This window comes from Canis lupus, chromosome 9 (genome assembly GCF_011100685.1).
Source record: "Canis lupus familiaris isolate Mischka breed German Shepherd chromosome 9, alternate assembly UU_Cfam_GSD_1.0, whole genome shotgun sequence".
Lineage (NCBI taxonomy): Eukaryota > Metazoa > Chordata > Mammalia > Carnivora > Canidae > Canis > Canis lupus.
Window position 1 is genome coordinate 12,696,448 of NC_049230.1, and position 24,847 is coordinate 12,721,294.

General features: G+C 35.4%; 1 protein-coding gene across 4 annotated transcripts in view; it reads right to left on the minus strand.

Moving 5' to 3' along the window:
• The window catches only part of CEP112 (centrosomal protein 112), a 399,815-nt gene that overhangs the window by 278,455 nt on the left and 96,513 nt on the right, over positions 1-24,847 (minus strand). For all 4 annotated transcript variants that reach the window (XR_005364290.1, XM_038546802.1, XM_038546803.1 and 1 more), the window contains exons 13-17: positions 21,074-21,228; positions 20,636-20,765; positions 19,749-19,841; positions 18,938-18,997; positions 10,592-10,671 (exon numbers count right to left, since the gene is read on the minus strand). Coding sequence is in view for 3 of the 4 variants with exons in the window: in XM_038546802.1 (XP_038402730.1) it covers positions 10,592-10,671; positions 18,938-18,997; positions 19,749-19,841; positions 20,636-20,765; positions 21,074-21,228 (518 nt within the window). In the remaining variant the exon portion in view is untranslated. The remainder of the gene's footprint in view (positions 1-10,591; positions 10,672-18,937; positions 18,998-19,748; positions 19,842-20,635; positions 20,766-21,073; positions 21,229-24,847) is intronic.

Here is a 24,847-nt window from a genome sequence, read left to right on the forward strand (position 1 = left end):
AAGATTACCTTCTAGCAAATAAAAGTAAAAAAACTGTATTTACAACATTGGAGTTTTATTATCTATACTCTAAGGCATTCCTATTTGAAGATTAATCCCCATTCCTACTAATATTATAAATGTAGATTTATAACAACAAACAACCAAAAGATAAATGAAAGAGATTTATAAGAACCTTACAGGAAAGCTTTTCTACTCATGTTTAAAAATATAACTACTTTAAAAATATGACTTTAGGGGTAAATAATCTGTTTTCCACTGTAATGGGAGATTATAAATACTGTGTATATTAAACAAGAAAAGACTGTGTTTTCTAAAATGTATTAGAAAAATAGCACCCCAAAAATATTTCATAAATTTTCTCATTTTAAATAAAACTATAAAGTCAGGCAAAAGAAGAAGTGCTGCTCATTTTTATATAAATAAATATTTTATTGAAATAGAATTATTTTATAGAATGACTTTCAATAAACCAAATGATAAACATTTACTGACCATCACTACCATTGAGGGTTGGCCTCAAAGCAAATAAAAATCTACTTCAAGAACATTCTGAATTACGGTAGAAAACCTCAAGAGTTTTTTTCTAATAATTGTATATGCAAGTGAAATTGTACTTGAAAAAGCAGTGGGTAGGAGCCACCCCACCCCCCCAAAAAAGCAGTGATACCTGAAAAAATGACTATTTATTTTTTCAAAAAACAGTTGTTGGTAACAGAATCTTTACTGGAGGCAGGAATATTTCAAAAATCAATAATATTATAAGTTCTTAAGAAATTCTCATATTTTTTTCCTTACTTGTAATATTTGCTCAATTAGCTTATATCATCACCCATTCACCAACCAGCCGGTCTATGAATCAGATCACTTGTGTCTTTGATCCTCCAAAACAAACTAAATTGATAGATATATGACTGGGTTCTCAGAATGAGAGGTTCAAAACTGTACCAGAGTGAAGTAAAAGTGAGGAAAGGCCTCCAATAACGTCTTCCCTTTGATTCCAAACCAACCCAAATCCCCACTAAGTTATATATAACTTTATGTGTCTTTATGTGTCTAGCTTGGCACAACATAACAATTTGGATGATGTATATTTAAGGGAAATGTGTATATGTGTCCACCAAAAGAAACATAAGAATGTTCACTTCAGCACTGTCAATAATATCATCCCCAAGCTAGAAACTGACAGTAGGATGGATAAATAACATTGTGGTATGTTCACTTTGAAACATTATTCAACAACAACAACAACAACAAAGAAACATTATTCAACAAGTGAGAATAAGCTAAAATGCTATTTAACAATATGGTCTCAAAATCTAAGTTGAGCAAAAGAAGTTCATTTTTATCCAACTCCATCTGGAATACTGAATAGCTGTGTGACTAAAGGGTGGGGAGAGGATGGGAAAATGGTAGACAAGACTCTCAGGGGGCATTAACAGGACTCAGATCCTACTCACTGCACCATGGACTCCATCAAGAAGCCTGCCCATGAGCCACTGGAAATTCCCTACCCACAGATCCTTCAATAGGCCCACGCCCACCCACAGCACTCAGTGCACCTTACCCACACACACCCTCTCCCTGCAGCCAGCTCCCTGTGTGAGCTCCCAGTGGCAGCAGCCAGAACAAGCTTTAGCAAATGGCTAGAGAGGATACACAAAAAGCCAGCCTAAATCTGAGGGCCAGACAGAGACCACAAACTTGAGCTGTAGTGCCATGTCTGTAAAAACAAAGAATCTGTCGGCACTTGGCCAGATATGTTGCAGAATCTAGAAAAGGCATATAAGCTTAAGAATTCTGCCACAAGAGGGAGAAAGAAGCATGTAGCAGGTGTACTCTAGAAAGTCTGAGAAGGCCTCAAAATAACTAGCAGGGCTGAAGGAGGGTATTTCTCTCCTGAAGGCAAATAGTAAAGACCCCTGGGAGGTGACTACTATGTCAAACATGAGGAAGGCAATGCCAAACCTCAAGAAACATGAAAAATCAGGGAAACATGACACCATCAAAGGATCACAATAACTGTACAGTAACTGACCCCAAAGACATGGACATCTGTGATTTACATGATAGAGAATACATATTATATATCCTAAGGGAACTCTGAGACACAGAAAGACAATTCAATGAAATCAAGAAAATAGCACATGAAAAAATAAGTTTAAGAAAGAGAAAGAAATTATGAAAAAAAAAAGAAGCAAACAAATTCTGGAGTTGAAGAATAAATGAATGAAATGAAGAATGCAATAGAGAATGGTCATGAAAAAGAACCAACAGCATCCAGACCAATATGGATCAGGCCAAAAAAAGAAAACCTATGAGACAGAAGACCAGAAGACAGGAACTTTGAAATTACCCAGTGAGAGGAGGAAAAAAACAATGAAAAAGTATGAATAAAGCCTACACGGACTGTGGGATACTATCGAAAGAACCAATTTGTGAATTACTGGAGTTTTAGAAGAAGACAGGAAGAAAAGAGTAGGAAGTTTATTTAAAGAAATAATGGCTGAATTATGGAAAATTATTCAGCCATAAGAAGAAGGAAATCCTGTCATTTGCAACATGGATTGACCTTGAGGGCAGTATGCTAAGTAAAAGAAGTCAGACTGAGAAAGAGAAATACTGTGTGAGAACCCTTGTATATGGAATCTTAAAAAAAAAAATTAAAAAAAAAAAGCCCAATTCACAGAAAAAGAGTAAAATGGTAAACACCAGGACCTACTAGGGAAGGGATAAGGGGAAGATGTTTATTAAAGAGTACAATCTTCCAGTTATTAGATAAGTAAGTTCTTGGGATCTAATGTACAGCATGGTGTGTATAGTTAACAATACCTACTACACACTTATAAGTTGCTAAGAGAGTAGATCTCAATTGTTCTCACCACACACACAAAAAAAAAAAAATTGGTAATTTTGTGAGCTGATGGTGGTGGTAGCTAAAGCCATGATGGTCATCATTTCACAATACGGAAGTGTATCAATCAACACATTGTATGCCTTAATAAGCTTAACAACGTTCTAGGTCAATTATACCTCAATAAAGCTGGCAACAAATTTCAACAATAAAAGTTAAACATCTTTAAATTTATATCTCCTAAGACCATGTTACAGTATTTTCAAACACATTTTACTTTATGTTCCCATTTGCTCAACAATCTATGTTACTCCTACATGGCATAAAAATATAAAGCAGGGGAGCTTTTCCGTCAGCATATCTCTTGGAATTTATCTGTGAAAGTTCATTCTGACTCTGAATTTTTTTAAAAAGGTACTTAGATGAACCTGAATAGTTCCAGAGAAATTGCTTTTCCTGGGAGCTGTCTTTCCACTCTGTCACAGACTCACTAGATTCAGAGTCCAGTGCCTTTCCCCCAGGCTGTTACTGTGTCCCCATCCCTTAATGTTCCTGCTTCCAATTTCTTGTTACTCATATACATGATATTCTCACTCTTGCCAGGATAATCTCCTGAAAGTACAAGTCAGACATGAGATTTACCTCTCCTGAAATATCAGGATATTTAGGTGTTAGGAAAGGCAGTCTCATACTTGCAGTCTTTTGACCCACTCGGCCACATAAGAATGGGCCTGGGGCTTGGAATACTTCTCAACAGACAAAGAGCCCACAAAGCTTATGCTGGGCTTATCATCTTGTGTGGGAATATTTCTCCCTGTTTCGGGTCAAAGAATGTTCTTTTGTCTTTGCTTGAAGTGTGTGCATCATCTGGCACCTGGCCAACCTCACTGTTAGATCTGACCTCCACACGGAGAGGACAGAGTCTTTCTACTGCAACAAAGGAGAGGTAGGCAAATTGCCTTGGGACAGCCATTGGGAAAGAGACATTGCCCATGGGTGACTGAGCCCACTACTGAAGCTCATCTTGCTCTGTCCCTTCTCTGTGTAAGGAAAGCACTGTTCCATCCAATGCTGGTGCTGTGTTCTTGGTGACTCCAATGCTAAGATGCAGTAGGCAGAAATGTTTGGACTTCTCTTTCTGGTGGCTGGCATCATGATGATCTCTGTAGTCCTTCCCAGGGATTGGTAACCAGTGCATTGTGTTTTACTCTTGGGATCAATAAGCAGTGCATATAATCTGCTCTGACATTAGGAATCGAAATTTGTGTACTATAATCAGATTCAAGTTTTACAAAATAAGATTCATAAATGAAAAGCAGAAAATGAATCTATATTATATGTGAATTCCCACAAGAAGACTTAAAGCATGTCAAAAATGTACTATAATCTCCCATAGCAAATACCTTTCACTTTCATTAATAATATTCTAATTGTACACTTATTAGAAAGCTGTATTTCCTATTCTATATTCCATAGGCTTCCTAATAGCCTTTCTTAAAATATTGTAGCAGGTTATCCCTTCTCTAGGTGACAAAAATTCTCACCTATAAAAAAAAGTGAAAAGCCAACCCTATCATCTGTCCTTTTATTATATGAAATACATGAAAGGTTTTTTCCAATCAAAACCCCAAATAATTAGACTTCAGGTATTTCCAGAGACTGAACTTATTACCTGCTCTAGCCCATGCTGGCTAAGAGATTTAGGACAAGTTGAAAGGGTCTCAAGACTCTGAGGAATTGCTGAACGCATGTATTTTAGAACATGTGGAATACAGAGAAATTCTTTCTAAATCCCATATGCCTACCACCCAGAGGTCACCGTTATTAATACTCCACAATTCTTCCCTCTAAAATGTGTATTGGTTTCTTCTGTCTTTTACTATTAAGCTACAAAAGTAACATACACTATTCTTATTAGGAGAGATTTGAACTAAATACAAACACAGAGAGAAACATGAATATCACTCCTACTCTAGTGCTAAACATGTTAGCATATACGTACTTCTAGGCCCCTTTTACTGCACTTACATGCATGCAAGCTTGTGCACATGCACTCATACCACAGAACCTGCTTTCTAAACTCATCCTTGTATGAAAGTTAAAACATGAGAAAGTTAAATAACACACAGACGCAACATATTAGGGCTACATTAGGTTAGATCTCCACAAAATGTTGAAATAAATCTCAATATAATGACTTCAATTTTTATTGAGGGTCAAAATAAGAAATGGTCAGTTAGCATTTACCACAAAATAACTGTGGAAGATCTTGTCCCTTATAGCTTATTCTTTTTAGTCAGAAAATATCAATTATGAGAGTTTCCTTCTAAAATCTGATGCCATAAGGAATCTTTTGGGCTGATGGAATGTTCTAAAATTGAACTATGGTGATGGTGACACAACTCTACAAATTTACTAAAAAGCACTGAACTATATGCTTAAAATGAGTAAGTTTTATGGTGTGATAATCATACCTCAATAAAGCTATTTGTTTAAAAAAAAAATGGTGCCAGGGAAAGATTACTACTTCTGAAGAACGTGTTGTATCTTCTGATAAGGCAATGAGAAACATATTGCTAAGGGCTCATATATGTATGTAACAGACACTGTTCTAAATGCACATGTTAATGCTTCTAAGCCTCTTAGGAGGAAGATTTTATTACTATCCTCATTTTACAGATGTAAAGACTGCATCACATAGAAATTAAGCACCATAGCCAGGGTCACACAGCTAGTAATTTGAGCATGTATTTGGATCTCTGAACGCTGGGTCCAGAGTCCATGCCCTTAATTACGCTAAACTCAAATGCTTCCCTAAATCACTTAAAAAGAGTTCAGGCCAGGACAAATTTAGAATTTAAATACAGAAATAATTTTATATCTGGTATAATAATATCCCCTTTCTCAACATGTTTATGTTATATTTTAATTTTATGTTAATATGTTTGTTTATACTATAAAAGTCAATTCTTTTTTTTTTTTAAAGATTTTATTTATTTATTCATGAGAGATACACAGAGGCAGAGATACAGGCAGAGGGAGAAGCAGGCTTCATGCAGGGAGCCCGAAGCAGGACTCGATTCCGGGATCATGCCCTAAGCTGAAAGCAGACACTCAACCCCTGAGCCACTCAGGCGTCCCTAAAAGTCATTTCAATCTATTTTAAAAATAGATATTTTACTTATAAGTTCACTCTATGTATTATAAAACCATTATATACTATTATTATAAAAACATTAATTATTTACTTGCTGAAATAAGCTCTACTAGAAGTTACTATTCCTTATTTTTCCTATATTCACCAATTACTTAAATGATATAATCCTGAAAGTATTGCAAATCCATAGTGCTATCTAGAATCAGTACTACAAAAAATAAGTGGTATTCTAAAGAGATCTAGATAGAAATTCCACAATAAATAAGACTTGGTATTTAAATTCCTAAGATTGTTTCTTCTCTGAAAGGAAAAGTTGGGTAGCTTTAAAGACATCCTATTAGACTGGCCGGCAGAAGAAAACAACACTGACTTTCATTCTGCCTACATGAACAGAAGAAAACATTACACAAAGGATGAACATGATACAGTCTGAATATCTGCTGATGGTAACCAGTAAAGGAAAGCCGACTAAGTAGTAAAGACACTTAGGAGGTGCTCAGGCAACTTTACCTTAAAAAGATGTCATGGGCACAGGAGGTTAAGCAGACAGATTCTGGACTTCCTATAAATTACGAATCCAAACTCTGGAAATCGTGCATGAAACACTTCATTTTCCCCCCTCAATATAAAATTTCTACTTTTACAAACAGTGCAGTAATCCAAACAATAGTTTAATAAAAGGCAAAATAACTATTTTATGCTAAGTTCATAAAATGAAATCAACAATATCGGATGTTACCAAGTAAAGCAGGAAAAAACACATCTAGCTTCCAGAACATCACATAGCAGTCTCCGTGAACAGTGCCCCCTGTATTGTGGGCACTACTACACAGTGTACCACACCGCTGTACTAATAGGTCCTATGCAATACAAAACCTGTGTGCATCTGTGCACAGTGGCCATAGCACAGCCCTTGCCTGCTCTGTCCCACACAGTGTATACTTAACACCAACACAGATCCTAGAAGAAAATAAACGTTGGGAGGAATTAATCAATTAATTTGAATAAATAAGACAACTGAATGGCTACAAAGGATACACAAAGCTAGTGATGCCCTAAAGAGTTCTGCATTCTTCATAGACAAGTACATGGTGTGTCCAAAAGTACAGAGATTTTTACAATCCATACCTCAAATTCTAGCCTAGAACCAGCCTAGAACATACAACATCCTACATATTTCAATTTTCACATCACATACCTAATAAATAGTCAAAATACTAGCACACATGCCTAACACAAAAGAACCAACTTGTGACATTTAAGTAACAAATTTCTTGCAAACAATATTTGTTTCAAAAAAGGTATGGCACCTTTTTTTGGCACAAAAAGGCCAAAAGAAGACCTTAACAAAGAGAGAAGCATATCATGTTCTTGCACAAAAAGATTTAACATAAAAGATGTCAAAAAAAAAAAAAAAGATGTCAATTCTTCCTTTGTTGAATTTTACATGTTCAGTTAACATTAACAAAAAGACTGATATTTTTTAAGTAGACGGTTAACTGTAAAGCTCAAGTGGAAAAATATGAAAAGAAAAAAAAAGGATTCTAAAAAAGACCACTGTGGCAGAATAAGAGGTCCTACTAGACATTAAATATTATTTTTAAACTGCAATAATTAAAAGAGTCTGAGACTGGTACAACCACATCCAGATCTCTGGAGGGGAACAGAAAGTCTAGAAACATGTGTAGTAATGGCTCTGCAGCAGAACTCAAATGAGGGAGAGGCTAGATCATTAAAATAAATGATCTCGAGGTAGTTAACCATCTGACAAACAACACAAACAATGGGATCCATACCTCACAACCTACACTGGATACATTCAAATGAATCATAGATTTTAATGTTAAAATCAAACCACGTATGTACTAGAAGACAAATGAGAGAATTTTCATCATGTTCATAACTACTGAACTAGCCAAATAAATTACATCAAATACATAAATTAGAATGAAGAAGCTCTTATGTCCTTATATGAAATGATTTCCAATTTTAATTGATAAGTTAAAAACAATAAAAAAAGAAATACCAGGATATATGTAGAATGTAAGGGGAAAAGATAATGGGGAAGGAATATTTATATTTGCCTATGAAAGGATACACAAAAAACTGGCCAACATGGCTCCATCCAAAAAGGGAAAATGTACAGCTAGAAGGCTTATATGGAAGGGGAGCTTTTTCCTATATGCTTTTTAAAAAATCCTTCAGATGTTAAACCATAGTGCTCTATTAACTAGCTTTAAAAAAAGACTATTAAAAATCATAAGGGTACAATGAGCCACTGTTTCACTTCTCCTTATAGTATTTTTATTTACAGCAAACTCTAAGCAAGAGCAAACAACATATATTTCTAAATATCTATATTCAAATATATATATACATTTTATATATTATAAAAATTTGCAAAAAGATAAGCATATGTTTCAAGGTTATAAAATAACATGACAAAAATGTAAGGCAATGATTAAAAAGAATAAAGGAATATCCAGTTTTCATATCTCCTTTTAACAAAAATGCATGACTGGTTTGTTTTAGTAATGTCAAGAGGCCTCTGGGCGAGAAATCAAGGCCCAGATTCTTTCATCCTTCTGTATTTTTTCTTAAAACCCAGTAAAAAATTTTTTTCTGGCATATACATTCACACCCAGTCATGTATATATTTATATAACAACTATGACCAAAACAAAATGTTTTAGCTAAGTAAGCGCTTGTTTCCTATAGGCTCACTTATCACATCATCTAAAGACCAATATTATCATATGTTCTATGGAAATTATAACTACATATTTTCAGTACTAACTAAAAACCAGTAATCATTCATATTTATATATATGTTCATTCATATATATAATATTTATATATATAATCATAATAATAATATATATAATCATTCATATATATATGTCTTTTGGTAAAGACCTTTAAAGCCTTAAAGAGTGTTACTTGGCTCAGTGGATGATGTTGTACATAGAAAACCCCAAAGGCTTAGAGTTCTTCCATAATGTATCAGTGAACATTAAAAGATACTAAGCTATTTTACACATAAACTCCCAATATCCCAATGAAAAAATCTTTGTGAATTCCAATTGCACTGACTGTCAACAACTGAGTATCTAGTATTTCAGTGCCTAACCCGAACTATATAAAAACATTGAGAACAGCATTCTGTCTTGAGCTATATACTCTAAGTCTTCTATTTGTTTTCATATCATACCACAATCTATAGACATCTTAAGTACCAAACAAATACTTGTTGATGTACTATTATTTAGAGGGATTCTCTCTTCTTTTAGGAATATAAAATGCAAATCAAAAAGCCACTGAAAGAAGTATAAAGAAATTATAAAAGAACAGAGACAAAGTAGAACAAAAGAGAAATCAACATTTGAAGGAGAAAAAAATGAACAAAGAATAAAGGAAGGGCATGCCCTCCATGAAGGAAGCAAGAATGCCCTAGTTTTGTCACCATCCAAATTGGAGTATAAAATACACTTATTTAACTCAGTATTTAATGAATATTACAGTTCTCTTCTGACTTTATCTAATTCATGTGTGATGGTGTGGACAAATAAGCAGTAAGTCCTCTTGCAGATAAAAAATTTATAATCATAATGTCCTAGTACACAAATTAAGATGCTCTATATAACAACTTGGCTAATTCGTTTTATTAACAAGCAAAATGAGGGAGAGGAAATGGTTATGTGATCTGCCCAGGCAGAACCTGATACTAGGTTTGTTCATTCTGGGTGTTCTTTTTGGCTTTTCTGCAAGTATTCTTGTTTGAAGGTTTGAGGAAGAAAGAAAAATCGAATTAGCTGAGTCTCTGGGAATTAACTAGATATAATGCACTCAAGTAAGCCTCCTTTCTTAAATCACTTTTTTGGGTCAGGTACCCTGTTACCACTCTGTAATATGATTGCCAAAGTTCTTGAATATCTTTCCAATTGATTCTAATGTCCTCTGGGAAGGGACTACACGTTGCCTGACACATGGTGGAAACTCAATATTTATTGACTAAATCAATATTTTTCAGCTAAAAACTAAATGATAAAACCTACTGATAAGTAGGACCTAATCAACCTAGTAAATGAATGGAGAAGACAAATACAATCTGATACTTTAATATGTAGATTTAAGTGTTATATCATGAGACAAAATCTTTTCCAAACAATGCCTATGTAATAGTCCATTTTCAAATATAACAACTAGAACATTTCATTATCCAAATTTCTACAAAAAAAAAATCTACAGAGGAATTTCTAAATGTCCTAAGACCTAAATCTTGGTTTTTTTCTTTTTAATCTGTTTTCATTTAAGAAGAAGAAAGCATCTAAAACCACTAAGTTCTATTTTCTTACATTCCTATCACTTAAAAACAGATGAACTGATTTTTCCTTTTTGAAAAAAAAAATGTGCTGGCTAGTTATAAAATTCAAAAAATAGAGATTCATGGTAGGAAACCAATTCACACTAAACCACAGCAAGACTCATAAAAATAGGATGTTTAAGTTCTAGTTGCTTAATGTGGCTCACAGTCTAGAATAAGGGTATTTTTTAATTAAATATATTACAGTTTTACTCACTTCAGTGCTTCCTCAAATTTATGGATTTTCTTTTGAGCATCTTCTTTCTCTTTATCAAGTTCACTCTGCAAGTCATGAATCTGCCATGATGAAGATATGTAAAAGTTATCAGAAGACAAGTACTCCGAGGAGAAATACAAACAATGAAATGGTCATCTTAAATCTATTTTTAATGTAAAATTAGATTTAGATATTTCAAGATAGAGACTTGTTTAGTCATAATCATTTACCATCCAACTATTTCAATATTATACTTCCAAAACCAATTTTCTGGTCAAAGTTAGTAATTGTTTTGAGTCTACCTATGTGTGGATTTCCTGTAAAATAAACCGATACCTAAGAACTTCAAAAGGAGCAGTCACTTGTTAAGTTTTTTTTTTAATTTACATACTAGCCAAAGGAAAGGAATCTCACAAGATTCAGGAGAATATAATAAATCATGTGTCTATATTTTGCAAACATATACAGGTTTTGATGAAATAGCCCTCTCTTCCACTGTTGGGAACAGTTTGTATAACCATTCACTGAGTTTGGGAGACAATCCCTCCACCATAAGGATCTCTTTCCTAAATGCAGCACCCTTTGAGTCAGTGGGATGGTGGCACGAATAATGAGGGCTAACCAAAACTTTCTCTTCACAGTAAACTTCACACGCAAGTACAGATAAGCATATCCAACATGGACATTATATGGATCTGCAGGGAAAGGAGACTTTGGTATAGCTGGATGGAAAGAGAGGAGTAAAAGGGCAGCCATGCTTCCACATACAAGACAACTGAGGGTACAGAGCCAGCAGGTAGATAAGAAAATGCAAGTCACTTAGTGGGGCGAGGACACCAGCTGCATACATGCTGGCAAGCCAGATGAAGCTGACAGCGCCACTGGTGGGTACAGGGGATGGGAGAGGAGTGACAAGCACAAAACCAACAACAACAATACACATACCTACACACATACACATGCACTTTACAAACACTGACTCAGTGCTAGCCCAAAATGCCTGTACTTGGCTATTTGTATTAGTTTGGATGGAGACCTCCCCAATTCAAAAACCTTTTACTCTTTGACCTCTTCCTTTGATAATTCTCTTATGTTTTTCTCCTTTGGGTGGTTTAGTAAAACAAATACATAAATAAAATCAACCATTTGTCAACTGAAAGGAGAAAGAGGAGAGAGGAAATCTACCATGAGTTTTTTTGTATTCTCATATTCCATGAGAATATCAAAAAGTTTCTACTGGCTACTGTGAGACAAAACTGGAAACACACAGGGTGGTAGCAAGGGTAGGTCCTTGGGAAAATAAAGACAGAGGGCCCCTCTCCACCATATTTTAAATGGTAAAATTAAAATACCTCATAAATACCTACCTTACTAAAACAAGAAAGAGCAACCAACCTCCCCGACAAAATTTTGCCATTACATTTATTTTACTTTACATGAGGAAAAAAGTCCACTGTCCAAAATTTTACCAGGTCCTAGACTCAAATTATTATCTTACTTATATTGGATTCCTGGTATGTGTTACAAGCTTGGCACATAACAGGCATGCTAAATCGGAGTGCATACATTCATTAATAAAGCAAGAGAAGCACCATCGCAACACTGATTGGTCTCTTTCATGTATGGAATCAAAGAAATTAAAGCCCCAAATTAAACTCAGAGATGACCCAATGTGGACATTTTGGAAATATATGTTTTTGTTTGTTTTCTTAAAGATTTCATTTACCTATTTGAGAGAGCAAGCCTGAGTGGGGGAAGGGGCGGGGAAAGGGAGAAGCAGACCCAGCTGAGCATAGAGCCCATGTAGGGCTCGATCCCAGGACACTGGGATCATGACCTGAGCCAAGGCAGATGCTTAACTGAGTTACCCAGGCACCCCTGGAAACATGTTTTTATATCAGTTAAATCCTTTCTTGAAATATCTTAAGCAAAAAACCAAACACTAACTAAATAAAAACACAAAAGTTGGAGTAGAAGATGGGGGAATGACAGTTGAGAAAACAGTTAACATCTCCACGTTAATGTTTCTATTGTTTATACATGCTTCCCTATCCTTCTGTTTTAAGCTACCTCTGTTAATTAATTTTAAGTCTCTTATAAATATCACACAGATCTGGCTTTTGACCTAAATTATACATTTTCTTTTACTAGGGGAGATTATTGAATCTATTCCTATCACTACAATATTCTTATTTACACAATTTTTCTTTATGCTGTGATTTTTTATGTTCCTTTTTTATACAGCTTTTTGTTGTTGTTCCAAACTTCTCTAAAGTTCTGATAGATTGACATAGACACAGTCTTTAATTTCACCAGTGATACTATAAACATTTCACAATTATTTTTAACGTGTACTTCTCTAATAGTCAACAAGCAAAAAACTAATTTCTGTGTCCTATTTTTGTTAAATAATAGCTTAGCACATTTACCTCTTCTCCCATCCATTTTGTTTTTTTTAAATAATCTGATTAATTTGATCCAGTCATTTTCACATTTTTAACTACACATCTCTTCTCTCAAGATATTTTTCTGACATCTGCATTTTATATCATGTACACAATAAACATTTAAATTAAATTCAACTATTAACTAAAAAATTTTAGTTAACTGTGGCATTCAGCACATTTCTCTTTTTATTCTTAATTTTTTGTTTTATTTGATTCAATGTTTTGCTTATCCTTAGGGGGATGAAAGTACATTTAATAGCAATTTTATTTTCAAAAGGAATATCTCAGTGATCTCTCTCTGAGACTTTACACATCCACGAAGGTCAGCTGTTGTCTTTGCACACGAAGGAAAAGTGTGCATATGAGATTATCGAGTCACATTTTGGCCAAACAACAGAACATGTGTCACTCTGCTGTCTTAAGACATTTCGATTTGCAACCAAGGAAACTAAACTGACCTGACCTTTACCCCTTCTCACTCCAGCCTGAAGACTTATAAAACCACTCTCTGTACTGAGGCTCTCTTTGATGGTTTTTATCTGATAGAGGGTGAATCTTCTTAGTCTGTATCCACAGACCTTCCAAAAAGTTCTTTCCTACCTATCTTCCTGTGTGAATTGATTCTGAGCCCCCTTCAGCAATACCGATTGCTGTCTGCTAATTTTCTGTTTTCAGTGGTCGTATCTGATCTCCGCAGTCCTCTGCAGTCTGCAGCATGGTGGTCTGTCCTCCACATCACTAGCTGGGCACCTGTCAGCAGTGGCTCTCCCCTTGCCAGCTGCCACAGGGACGTCAGCTCCGCGGTGGTGTCTCCAGGTTCTTCACACTCTTCACGTGGCAATTACCTCCACTTTCTCTCCATCCTGTTCCTCCTTCCTAGACATTGCATCTCCTGGTAATCTATGGATGAAGCTTTTTGATGCTCTCTTTTGGGGTAAAAGACAGAGCACACTCCTTCCTTTGCTCTGCATGGTTTTGCCACAGACCCCAGGATGGCTCTATACTAACTTGTAAACAGCACATTATTGTTCAGATTTGGTGCTTGAGCAAGAATGCAGGGCCACTGGCTCACTTCCTTCATGTGTCTGCTCGTAGGGCCTCCCACACGGGGCTGCAGCTCTGGCCTGGGACCCCAGGAGCCTCCCGGCCAGTGGAGAGAGGGGTTTCTCTCCACACCTCCTGGCCCAGTTCTGCAGGACTCTGAAGCCAGAGGCCACGTGGGGAAGGAACAAGGAGCTGCAGGTGGAATTACCAGCCACTCACAACATCTACATTACCGAGACTGTCCTGCCAATGCACAGCACTACCAGGATCTTACCCTCTGTTCCCTGCTAGGTTTCTTTGTTTCCAGGACTCAGAACTCTGCGTGAAAGCATAACTAAGGTTTACCTCTTTAAGTTAAAACTTTAAAAAATTACCCATCTTTAAGGAAAATCTATCTGAAATTACATGGTGATTATGAGTGCAAGCCCAGGAGTCAGACTGCATGGGTTTCCTCCCTCCTCCTCCATAAATTACTTAACACTGTGCCTCAGTTCCATCCCCTGAAAAAATAGGGTTAACAGTAACTATATTTTAAAAGCTGTGATGGGTTAATAATAGTGTTAAGGTAATAAATTACTCCATGTAAAGCTCTTAGGACGATATTAGGAGCATAATAAACATTCCACAAATGTTAAAAATTATTACCATTATCTTCTTGGAGTGAATATACCTAAACATTTTATTGAAAAGTCCAGATCATTATGAAGACCCAAAGTGCCAGTGAAGGCAAAATACAGTAAATCCCTTACGTAGACTGGCTGCCCTTTCCGAAGACGGCTGCTGAGTTGCTAAGAATTGGAGCTCTTGTAAAAGTGCTTTTTATCACTCTCTATTCAATCTTAACCTGTGTCAGGCTTGCAGCTGTGACTTCCTGATGCTGGTCAGTGTGCTAACACATGCACCTTGATCTGATTTATTGCCGCTAAAAGCACTGGAACCATTTCTGAAGCAGAAATGGGACTATATGAGGGGGAGAAGGAGAGACTTCCCTCTGTGGTAAACATACATGTGTTGATGCACAGACTTTTGACCTGAAGGGTCCTTAAAGCTAGAAGCTGTTTCCTCCTCATTTATTTCTATATCCCCAGCAACCAGCACAATACCTGGCCCACACAAGAATTGTTTGTTTATCTGTGACTAATTGAATATACTTGTGTGGTTAAGAGCCTTGTTGGATTTTATTTTTAGTTTTTACCTATATTCCAGATAGTTGCCATGATAAAGATAATGCTGTCGATCCTTGTTTTTTAATGTACTCAAGGCAATGGAGAATAATCTGACCTGATCTTGTAATCCTTTCCCTACTCTATATGGTTAATACCAAAAATGAATTTTAATAACTTGAATAATGAAAATACAAACCAGAAAGTCGAAGATACAGCATATATTCCCCAACATGAGGGTTTGTTGTAAATAATTGATTGAACTAGACATAAGCACAATTACTGAACATTAGTAAATGTATGTAAATATATGTAAAATGTATGTAAACATATGTAAAATATTATGAATATTTCCCTTGCAACCCAAGAATTTAAGTAATCAAGAAAGGAGTACTTATATAAATAAGAAAGAGATTCTGCTCTGCATAAGGACAAAGATCCACAGTGGCAGACATCCCGGCCTAGGAAGGAGCAGTGAAATGATGCTCACCTACATTATCGACTATCTGGCTAACTCCATCCTATCTCTAACTCAGCTTCCCTGCAGGAGAAATGTGGGCACTGGACTACACAACTTCTTTCCATAAGTCCTTTCACCGAGCAATTGCACTGTTTAAAACTCCACTCAAGGCAAGAAAATCATGCCTGTAGTAGTTGGAAAATATTACATGATATTTTATGTGTAAAACTGAACACTTTAACTTATTTTAACCTAATTAAAAGAATTATAAGCGAATGCAAAACACTGGAATACTATTTTTGGTGGTTTTGAACTCCAGCAGACTTTATATCTCATCTGTTACAAAGTTACATTAGAGAAATTATAAGCAGGTATTTTAATTCTAGCACATTGTAGAATATACATGCTCAACATCTGTCTTATGAACTTCTTTAGGTGAACAGCACCATCTTTCAGTCTTTGGTGCCTGTTTGGAAAACAAGCAATAGGTTATTTGTAGGAGGCAGGTGTTTCCTTGCTAGTAAAATCATTTAGCCTAACCATTTCCTGATTTAACAGATTAGGACACTCCATCAAACAATGACATGTAGTTTTACTACCTATTATTTGTTTGATGTTCAAAGATCTTAAGAGCAGGCAATAGCCGCTGGAGATCAATAAAAACCATTAGATAATGTGTGTGTGCCTAAATTAGGGACAGCATTTGATGCTAACTGTTTCTCTTACCTCAAAGACAACTTAGGATCCCTCATGCTGCTTTCTTATTGGTGTGAGGAAATAATGTCACTCAGATGGCATTTCCTCCTCAAGCAGATATTCCAAACTAAGTTTTCTACCAAAAGTTATTGAATGTGCACACCTGTAACACTGGCTCACAAACAAAAAACCTATACGACGCATTTAGCTATGGACTTCCACAGTCCAGGACTATGTCAGACCTATGTCAGCTCACTGCGCAGTCAAAAAGGATATTCCCTGAGGGGGGTACGAGACATCCAATCTTCAAGGACTGAAATCACAGCAGGTTTAATAAAGAAAGAAGAACAGATGTCAATTTAAAAGGAAGAGATTGTGGAATTAATTGTAAAACAAAAAGTGACATGCTGAGCAACATTTTCTTCCAGTATAAATAGTGTTAGAACTAGAACATACGAGATGGAAACAATTGCGCTTATTTTTCTTTTTAAGACTGCTAGTATTTTAAACACTTCTTTACACTGAAAACAACAGACTCTAACTAGTTACATTATTAAAAAGCTAAGGCCAACTGATACTTTGTAGAAAGGGAAAAGCTGTAGGTAGGATGCCTAACAAAAAGAATTTAGGTCCCTCCCTAAGTGAAATGGAACAGGAATGGGTGGAAGGTCCAGACAGGGACCAACTGAGCACTGACATGGTTTCTCAAGTGTCTGCCAGGCAGAGGGGCTGACCCAGAAACTTCCATGTCTTTTGTGGCTAAATGGTCAAGAAAAGACAGTGGTAGCAGAAAGACGGTCTCTCCAGCTCTCTAATAGTCCTCAGGAGGGTTTACAGGAGTTTGGGATAGGGACACATTTGTTCACAATTAGTCAATGCAGGCCTTTCTCTTTGCTACCTGCCTCTCTCCCTATCTCACAGGTACCCAGATACCATCTCAGGAAGAGGGCTGACCACAGAGTTTAATGAAGCAGGAGGCCAAGAAGGTGTTCCTTAATGAACAGGAAGCCAGACATCTGCCCAAAGAATGAACAATGGACTAATAAGGACACCCAGAGGATGCCTTATACAGTGAGGATAAGGCTTATAATAACGTATATCCTCTTTTTAGTAAGTAAAATATTTATGAAGCTGCGTGGCTCAACAGTAAAAACTAAAAAAAAAAATCTTTATTTCAATGAAAGCAGTATTTCCCTCTCTTGTTCAGATATCATTTTGTAGATATGAAATATATTTAAGACCCTGTATTGAGAGTATATTAAAACAGCAGCAAAACAAAAACAAAAAACAAAAAAACTTTAGCACTAAGAAAATTATAATTTTAAAGGTCATGTATTCAGATCAACATGTCAGTAGAAATATTCACTCTTCCAAATGACAAACATTCTTCCTAGACATTAAGCTCCTGGAAGGCAGTATCTGTGCTAATTCATCCTCAATCCTCTCCCCTATCCTTAGCACCTCCTATGATATCCTGCCCAATGAAAGCACTTAATGAATATCTGCTGAGTGACTAAGATGAGATATACAAAGTGTTTTAAGAATGTTGTGCTACAGAGTGCATGGGTGGCTCAGTCGGTTAAGCAATCTGCTCTTGGTGGATTGCTCAGGTAGCTCACAATCAGCTCAGATTGTGAGCTAGCCCCGCGTTGGGCTTTGTCCACACTTAGCACAGAGTCTGCTTGGGACTCTTTCCTCCTCTTCCTCTGCCCCTTACCCTGCTCTCTCTCTCTAAAATAAGTAAATAAATCTTAAAAAAAAAAATAACGTGCTATAGAACTTGTTTAATTTTAATTCGTATTGCGTGATGGGTTAATGTTTTACTCATTTTCCATTAAGTGGGTATTTTACAAATTGATTTGTTTAATATTACAACAGTAAATAATTACAAAAGTAACAATAAAATCTTTGCTATTTCAACTGTTTTACCTTCCATGTCATATAGCAAACAACAAATTCAAAACTGAAGTATAAAAGCCACAAACCTATGGAACTCTGCATTTTATTGCCAAAGGTGTTAAAGTATGTCAATAAAACCCCAGTTATTACTGATAACAGGGATGCCAGCATATGCAGTAGAATTAGTCACTGTTCTAAATGACAAGAAACAATTATTAATGAAATTTTTAAGTAGTAGACAATTCTGTTTTATATTCTTTGATTAAATATTCAGCATTATGACATATATGATACAACAGAATACAAATAGCTCCCATCAATTGTATCATATTTTTAAACTGGTAGAAAAAATATATAATTTCAAAGCATTATTATGTGAGTTTAACACCATAATACTCCTCATGCATTACATAATATACAAGGGGTGCTTTTACATTAATACAGTTCATAACCTAAAGAAGCCATTTATGAGCATGAAAAAATGAAGCAAAATTGGATCACTGGCTAGCTGAAATAAACTTAAGAAATTAATGATTTTTTAAGGCTAGAATGCATGGCTTCATAAAAACCAGCCCTCATTCTCAATTGCCTCATTGGCTACTTTAAATGTCTTACAGTGTCCCACAAAACATATTACCTTTTTCTCATAGGTGCGTTTTAAATGACTTTTCTCCATTTGAAACTTATTTTCTTGATCCTGCAAATAATAAATATTTACTTTTATTTGTACTTAGAGTTGCTACTAGAGTCAATACAATTTGTAATCTAAGGAAATCAATCTACCTGATGACAAACTTTACGAAAGTTTTATATATTGTTATGAGACCCCTACCTGTCCAATCTTCTAAACTACAAATAGAAATAGGAGTAGCTTTATGTGAACGCAGAACACTAAACCTCAGTTATCTGAAGATATTACTACTCTCAAAAGGGCTTACTTTACAGTTTAAGAGAACCTTTCTGGCGCTTAGGACTAGGAGATTACTTAAAAGTAATCAACTAACTCAGTATAGAAATAATACATTTGAAATGATATCATCTGTCAGTCTTTGGCAATTTTTGACCATGAGAGAAAGGGAAAGATCTAGAAGATGTGAGGGAGAAAGAGATAGTATGGAGACTGGTAGAGAGTAATTTAAAGGAAGGAAATTCTAAAATAATAAGAAGGAAATTATTCTAAAATAATAATGTATTTAAATAAGGTTTATTTTTTAAATGAATCTAAAATGACTATTCAATAAAATTATTATCCTTTATTCTCTATATCCCATTAGCAGCTACTTTTGTTAAAATAAATAAAATGAAAAATGATACAATGCAACAAAAGAAACAAATGGCTACTTGCATATCTGTGGGGTTTTTTCTTAATTGACTCTTATTGATAGACATGATCAAGAAAAGGAAAGGTGAGTCTGAGCCACTGCTCTGAATAAACATATAAGACTCACCCTCAGTTGTTGCTTTCTTTGAAGTTCTGATTCCTGGAGCTGCTGTTTTAATTGACAGATGTTCTGTTCTAGTTCTTTCATCATACCAGATGCCTACAAGAATTTTAAGAATAATGAAAAACAGTACCATCCTAGAACTTCTGGTTGAATAATTTACTTTTTTTTCCCCGATTAAACATTTAGTCAGGATTAAAATCATCTATAAATCTGAATGACAGTTTTTTTAGGTTTAAAAATTAATCTTTAAAGGCAAAATATAAATTCTGCACAGTACTTAAGTTACAAAAATATAATACTAATGTAAAGATAACAGGCTTACAGAAAATCTTCTAAATTTTAATTTTAAAAGAAATCCACTGGAATACTTAATTCATGAAATAGCAAGTAACTGACTACCTTAGAATTGTAGCTATAGGATTCTCTTTGTGGAGAGTTTCAGTATCTGACACAAAAGTGTGTGGGTGTCAGTAAGGGTGTCTATGGGCTCCTGTATGTATGTGTATGTGATGACAGGAAAACTAAAGCATGACTAGATTTTAAAATAATAATAATAATGTATATAGTTACCCTAAAAAATGTATTATTAACACAATTGAGCATTTCTACTTGAATTTTTCTGTTTCCTCCTTTAAAAAACTTTGGTACTTAAAAGGATTAACTTATAGTAGAATTTAGTTTATTAAATATATTATGCTCTATATTAGACACATCATTTTCAGTATTTTAAATACCAATAATTCTTAAAATTTCAGTTATTTCAAGAATAAAGCAAAAAAAGAGACTAATTTCAAATGCCAAATTGTTAGCTTCCACATGGCCATCTATGGCTCTGTGCTGAGTCAGGTAAATAACTACTTTGTATGGCTGTATCTACTAGCATATAATACCTTAGAAGTGGAAAGAGCATGCTCCTTTTTCAGAAGGTTTATATCAGCATCATATTTGGTTTGTAATAATTTAATGTTTTGTTCATAGTCATTTACGAGATGATCTTTCTCTTTATGCAGTGTGTTGCGCCTAAAAGCAATGAGAATAAAATATACTTCCAATGCATTTAGAATATCTAAAATGAAATTTTTTAGTGAACCAAAGTCAAATGCATTATCTTTCAATATATCCAGTAAGTATTCACATTTTAATCAACTGTTCTTAAACATTATGCTTCTTATATTAAATGGGACTTTAAAAATTAACAAATGGCAATATTTATGCTAGAAACTGCCCAAGGTTAAATGCACAGGTGTGATTAACTTTATAAATAACTTTTAGAGTTAATATCAGTACTTTACAGCCACACCCGATAGATATCTGACTTTAGACAATACCTTGCCTTTACTTCTTGTAATTCACTACATGTTATCTGGTAACATCTTTCAAGTTCCAATTTTTCTTGAATTAATTTCTGTCTCTGTAAGTTACTGTTCTCCGCTTCTCCAGTCAGCTGCTGGACCCGGGACTCCAGTTCCTTGACCACCTGGTTCTGAAAGAATAGGTCACTGTTAGGAAAGCCTCTGACTGACTTTATAACATTTCTGTATCATTAAGTAGCCTGAAGAAAATATATACCCTATTAGAGATAAGAACACAGAAAATAAATGTATCATAAATCATACTGGTAAAAATTAAACCAACCTCTAATTCAACAAAATCTTTAAAAAAAAAAAGAATGCTTTCTCCCATAAGAGTAAGACCATCATGCTCATGTGCTTTTAGCTATTCATTCATTCATTCAAAAAATATTTACTTACTGAATCTGATACTATTCCAGCATCTACGGACAAACCAGTAAGTAAGAGAGATGAAGTCCTTATCCTCACAAAGGTTACATTCTCTTTATGCAACTATAAATGTGTATTTGTTAGGTAAGTACTTGGCAATGTTCTTTAGGCTTCACTTGAAGTTCTAGAAACTTCTTAAAAATTTTATTTTAAAAAGTGATACCTATATTATCACATAAGTATATAAAAATATTTTATCACATAGTTGCAGTATTAGTGAGTGAAACTGTTTCATATTTTTATTTACTTACCATTTTATCAAAAGCAGTGCATTTTCCAAAGTCTTCCAAAATCATCACATAATTAAATCATTCCCCTACTCTATGATGTTTAAGTTACTTTGAATTTTTCATCATTATAAAACTAGATCAAGGTGTTTATGACTAAGTACTTTATCTAAAATTAGGGTAAGCAGGGATCCCTGGGTGGCGCAGCGGTTTGGCGCCTTCCTTTGGCCCAGGGTGTGATCCCGGAGACCCGGGATCGAGTCCCACGTCGGGCTCCCGGTGCATGGAGCCTGCTTCTCCCTCTGCCTGTGTCTCTGCCTCTCTCTCTCTCTCTCTGTGTGACTATCATAAATAAAAAAATAAAAAAATTAAAAAAAATAAAATAAAATTAGGGTAAGCAGGCATTAGCTGATAGGACAATTGATTTTCATTTTAACAATTACACTCCCAGTAAGTGTGAGCAATTAGAAAAGGTTAGGATGATGTTCCAATCAATTGGTATCCTTTTATACTCATTCTAAGATAAACATTTAAAATAAAGTTTAAGCATTAAAGAATATTACAACCCTAACATTCTTTATTCATTCCATCCTTTCTTCATTATAATATGAATTTAGATATATAATTTAGGGATCCCTGGGTGGCGCAGCGGTTTGGCGCCTGCCTTTGGCCCAGGACTCGATCCTGGAGACCCAGGATCAAATCCCACGTCAGGCTCCCGGTGCATGGAGCCTGCTTCTCCCTCTGTCTGTCTCTGCCTCTCTCTCTCACTGTGTGCCTATCATAAATAAATAAAAATTAAAAATATATATATATATAATTTAAATTTTGGAAGCAACAACTTCTGAATTTGAGAAAGGAAAATAATTACATCTAATGCAAAAACATGGTATATAGGCAGGGTATACAGAAAATACATACAATTCCTAGCCCAGAGTCTGACACACATCAGATGCTCAGATTTCTTCTCCACGGATCCTATTCATTCTGCCTCATTATTAATGATCCCTCGGCTTTGGAAGTTCCTTTTAGAAGACAGTTCAATTTTCCAATACATATCTAAACTCTCCTTGTTTCCTAAATATCGATTGACTGGAAGAAACAAAGAAAAAAATACATCCTTGGCCTTCCAATTTTAAATGGCAGAATAAAAATGATTTTTATTCTCTCTCCTCTTTGGAAATGACCCAAAAGATACAAGATATACTAGAAACAGAAATGAAACTCTGTCTTAATAAATCTTAGGAGAGGAATTTCTAGCTCTGCGTAGGAAGGAGAAGCTTGCTGCAGATCACACTTGCACTGAGAACAACTGAAAAACCCAAAAGACACTAAGAGAAAATCAATTTGAAAGCATGAGAGAACCTCCAAGGCAGCTAGGACTTAAGAGGGCCAGAAAAAAACTTCAGGAAGATGAGACAACATCCCATAAGCTGCTTTTACCTCTGAGGCATTCTGCAGTCTCGGCAAATGAGGATGAGGAAAGGCAGTAGAGCAGGGGGTGGCCTTGGCAGCCAGGACTTGAGGAACCAAGATCCCTGAGAGAAGGGGGGCACTACACAAGCAGTCTTCTCCTTAAGGAATTTGCCAAATTCCTAACATTTACAGGGAAGACAGGTAAGAAACCAAGAAAAAATGTTCTGAAATGCAGACTAGAGTTTTCAGCAGTGTCACTGGTAACATCAGAGACTTTCACCTTCAACTGTGTAGAAGGCCTCACCAGAAGTAGGACTGAATCAGAGTTAAACCAAGGACTACAACCTAGCCTTGAGTTACCTTGGTCCCTGAATGAGTCAAGGGGGAGCTGTCACTACACCAGATGCCTCTCAAAGGTTAGGGTGGCAGCTCTCTGGAGGAAGATACCATCATCCAGAGCATTTATTATCTTTCATACACAATGTCTAGCATTCAATCAGAAAATACCAGGCATGTAAAAAATCAGAATCAAAAGGGAAAAAAAAAACAGAAATCAACATGTAGAATGGCCTAGATACTGAAATTTAAAAATCTATCAGGAATATGTTACATAACTCAAAATATATGAGGAAGGTCTGCAAAATGAAATGATTACATAGAATTGCAGGAATATTCCAAGAAAGCACAACCCATGGCTGGAGATCTTAGAAAATATCATCAGAACATAGCTATCCAAACTAAGTGGGATGCAAATAATCTGTTGCTTGGTTCAACAATAACTTATATACAAGTTGTGACTATAGCATCTCTGAACATAATGTGGCATGAAAGAATAAACAGGAAAGTCTGGGCTAGGTGAAAAATCACAGAAAGCCACATCAACAGGAAGCAAATTATGACTGAGGTCAATTCAGGGAAATAAACAACAGTATGAGAAGACTTACAATGCCTGTAGAAAGAATAATAAATGCAACAGAACTCACTCATATATACTCCTACAGAGTAAGACAGTTATTCATTTTATTATTTTTTATTATTATTTTATTCTTATTATGTATTTTTAAGGCATTTTCCTAACACTCATGGTATCTTACATAAAATAGACCCAAAGTAAATAAAATAAATTTAAGGGAAAGCATATAGACAAAAATTGAAATACCTTAAGGACAACAATATTTAGGCAAAGTAACCATTTTTTAAACTGAATACAAAGAAATGGAAAGAATATAAATAACAGAAGCCTCAAAATGGGGTAAAAAGTCATGCGGGGAAAAAAAGATGCCGTCAAATCATTACTCTGCAGGCTGTGACAGTGTAGAGGGGAATTCCAGGTAGGGAATAATAGGATCAAGGAAGGAACAAGTAACTCTATAGTTAATGACAAAGAGATTACCTTGTGTGCAAAGAATACCTTCCCATATTGTGAATTCAAAGGTGGCGCTCGAAAGAGGGGGCTGCAGTTCCTGAATGGGCATGGCTTATAAGCAGAACTTATAACAGGCATTAGATTAGTAATTAAAGTTCTCAATCATGGGTAAATGGGACAAACTGCATTTGTGGGATACAGAACAAGAGGAGACAGGGAAAACAACTAGCAGGTTACTAGAAGGGTCTTAGAATGAGGCAACAATGGCCTGAACTCAAGTGGTAGCTGTGGAAACAGAAGGGAAGAGAGAAG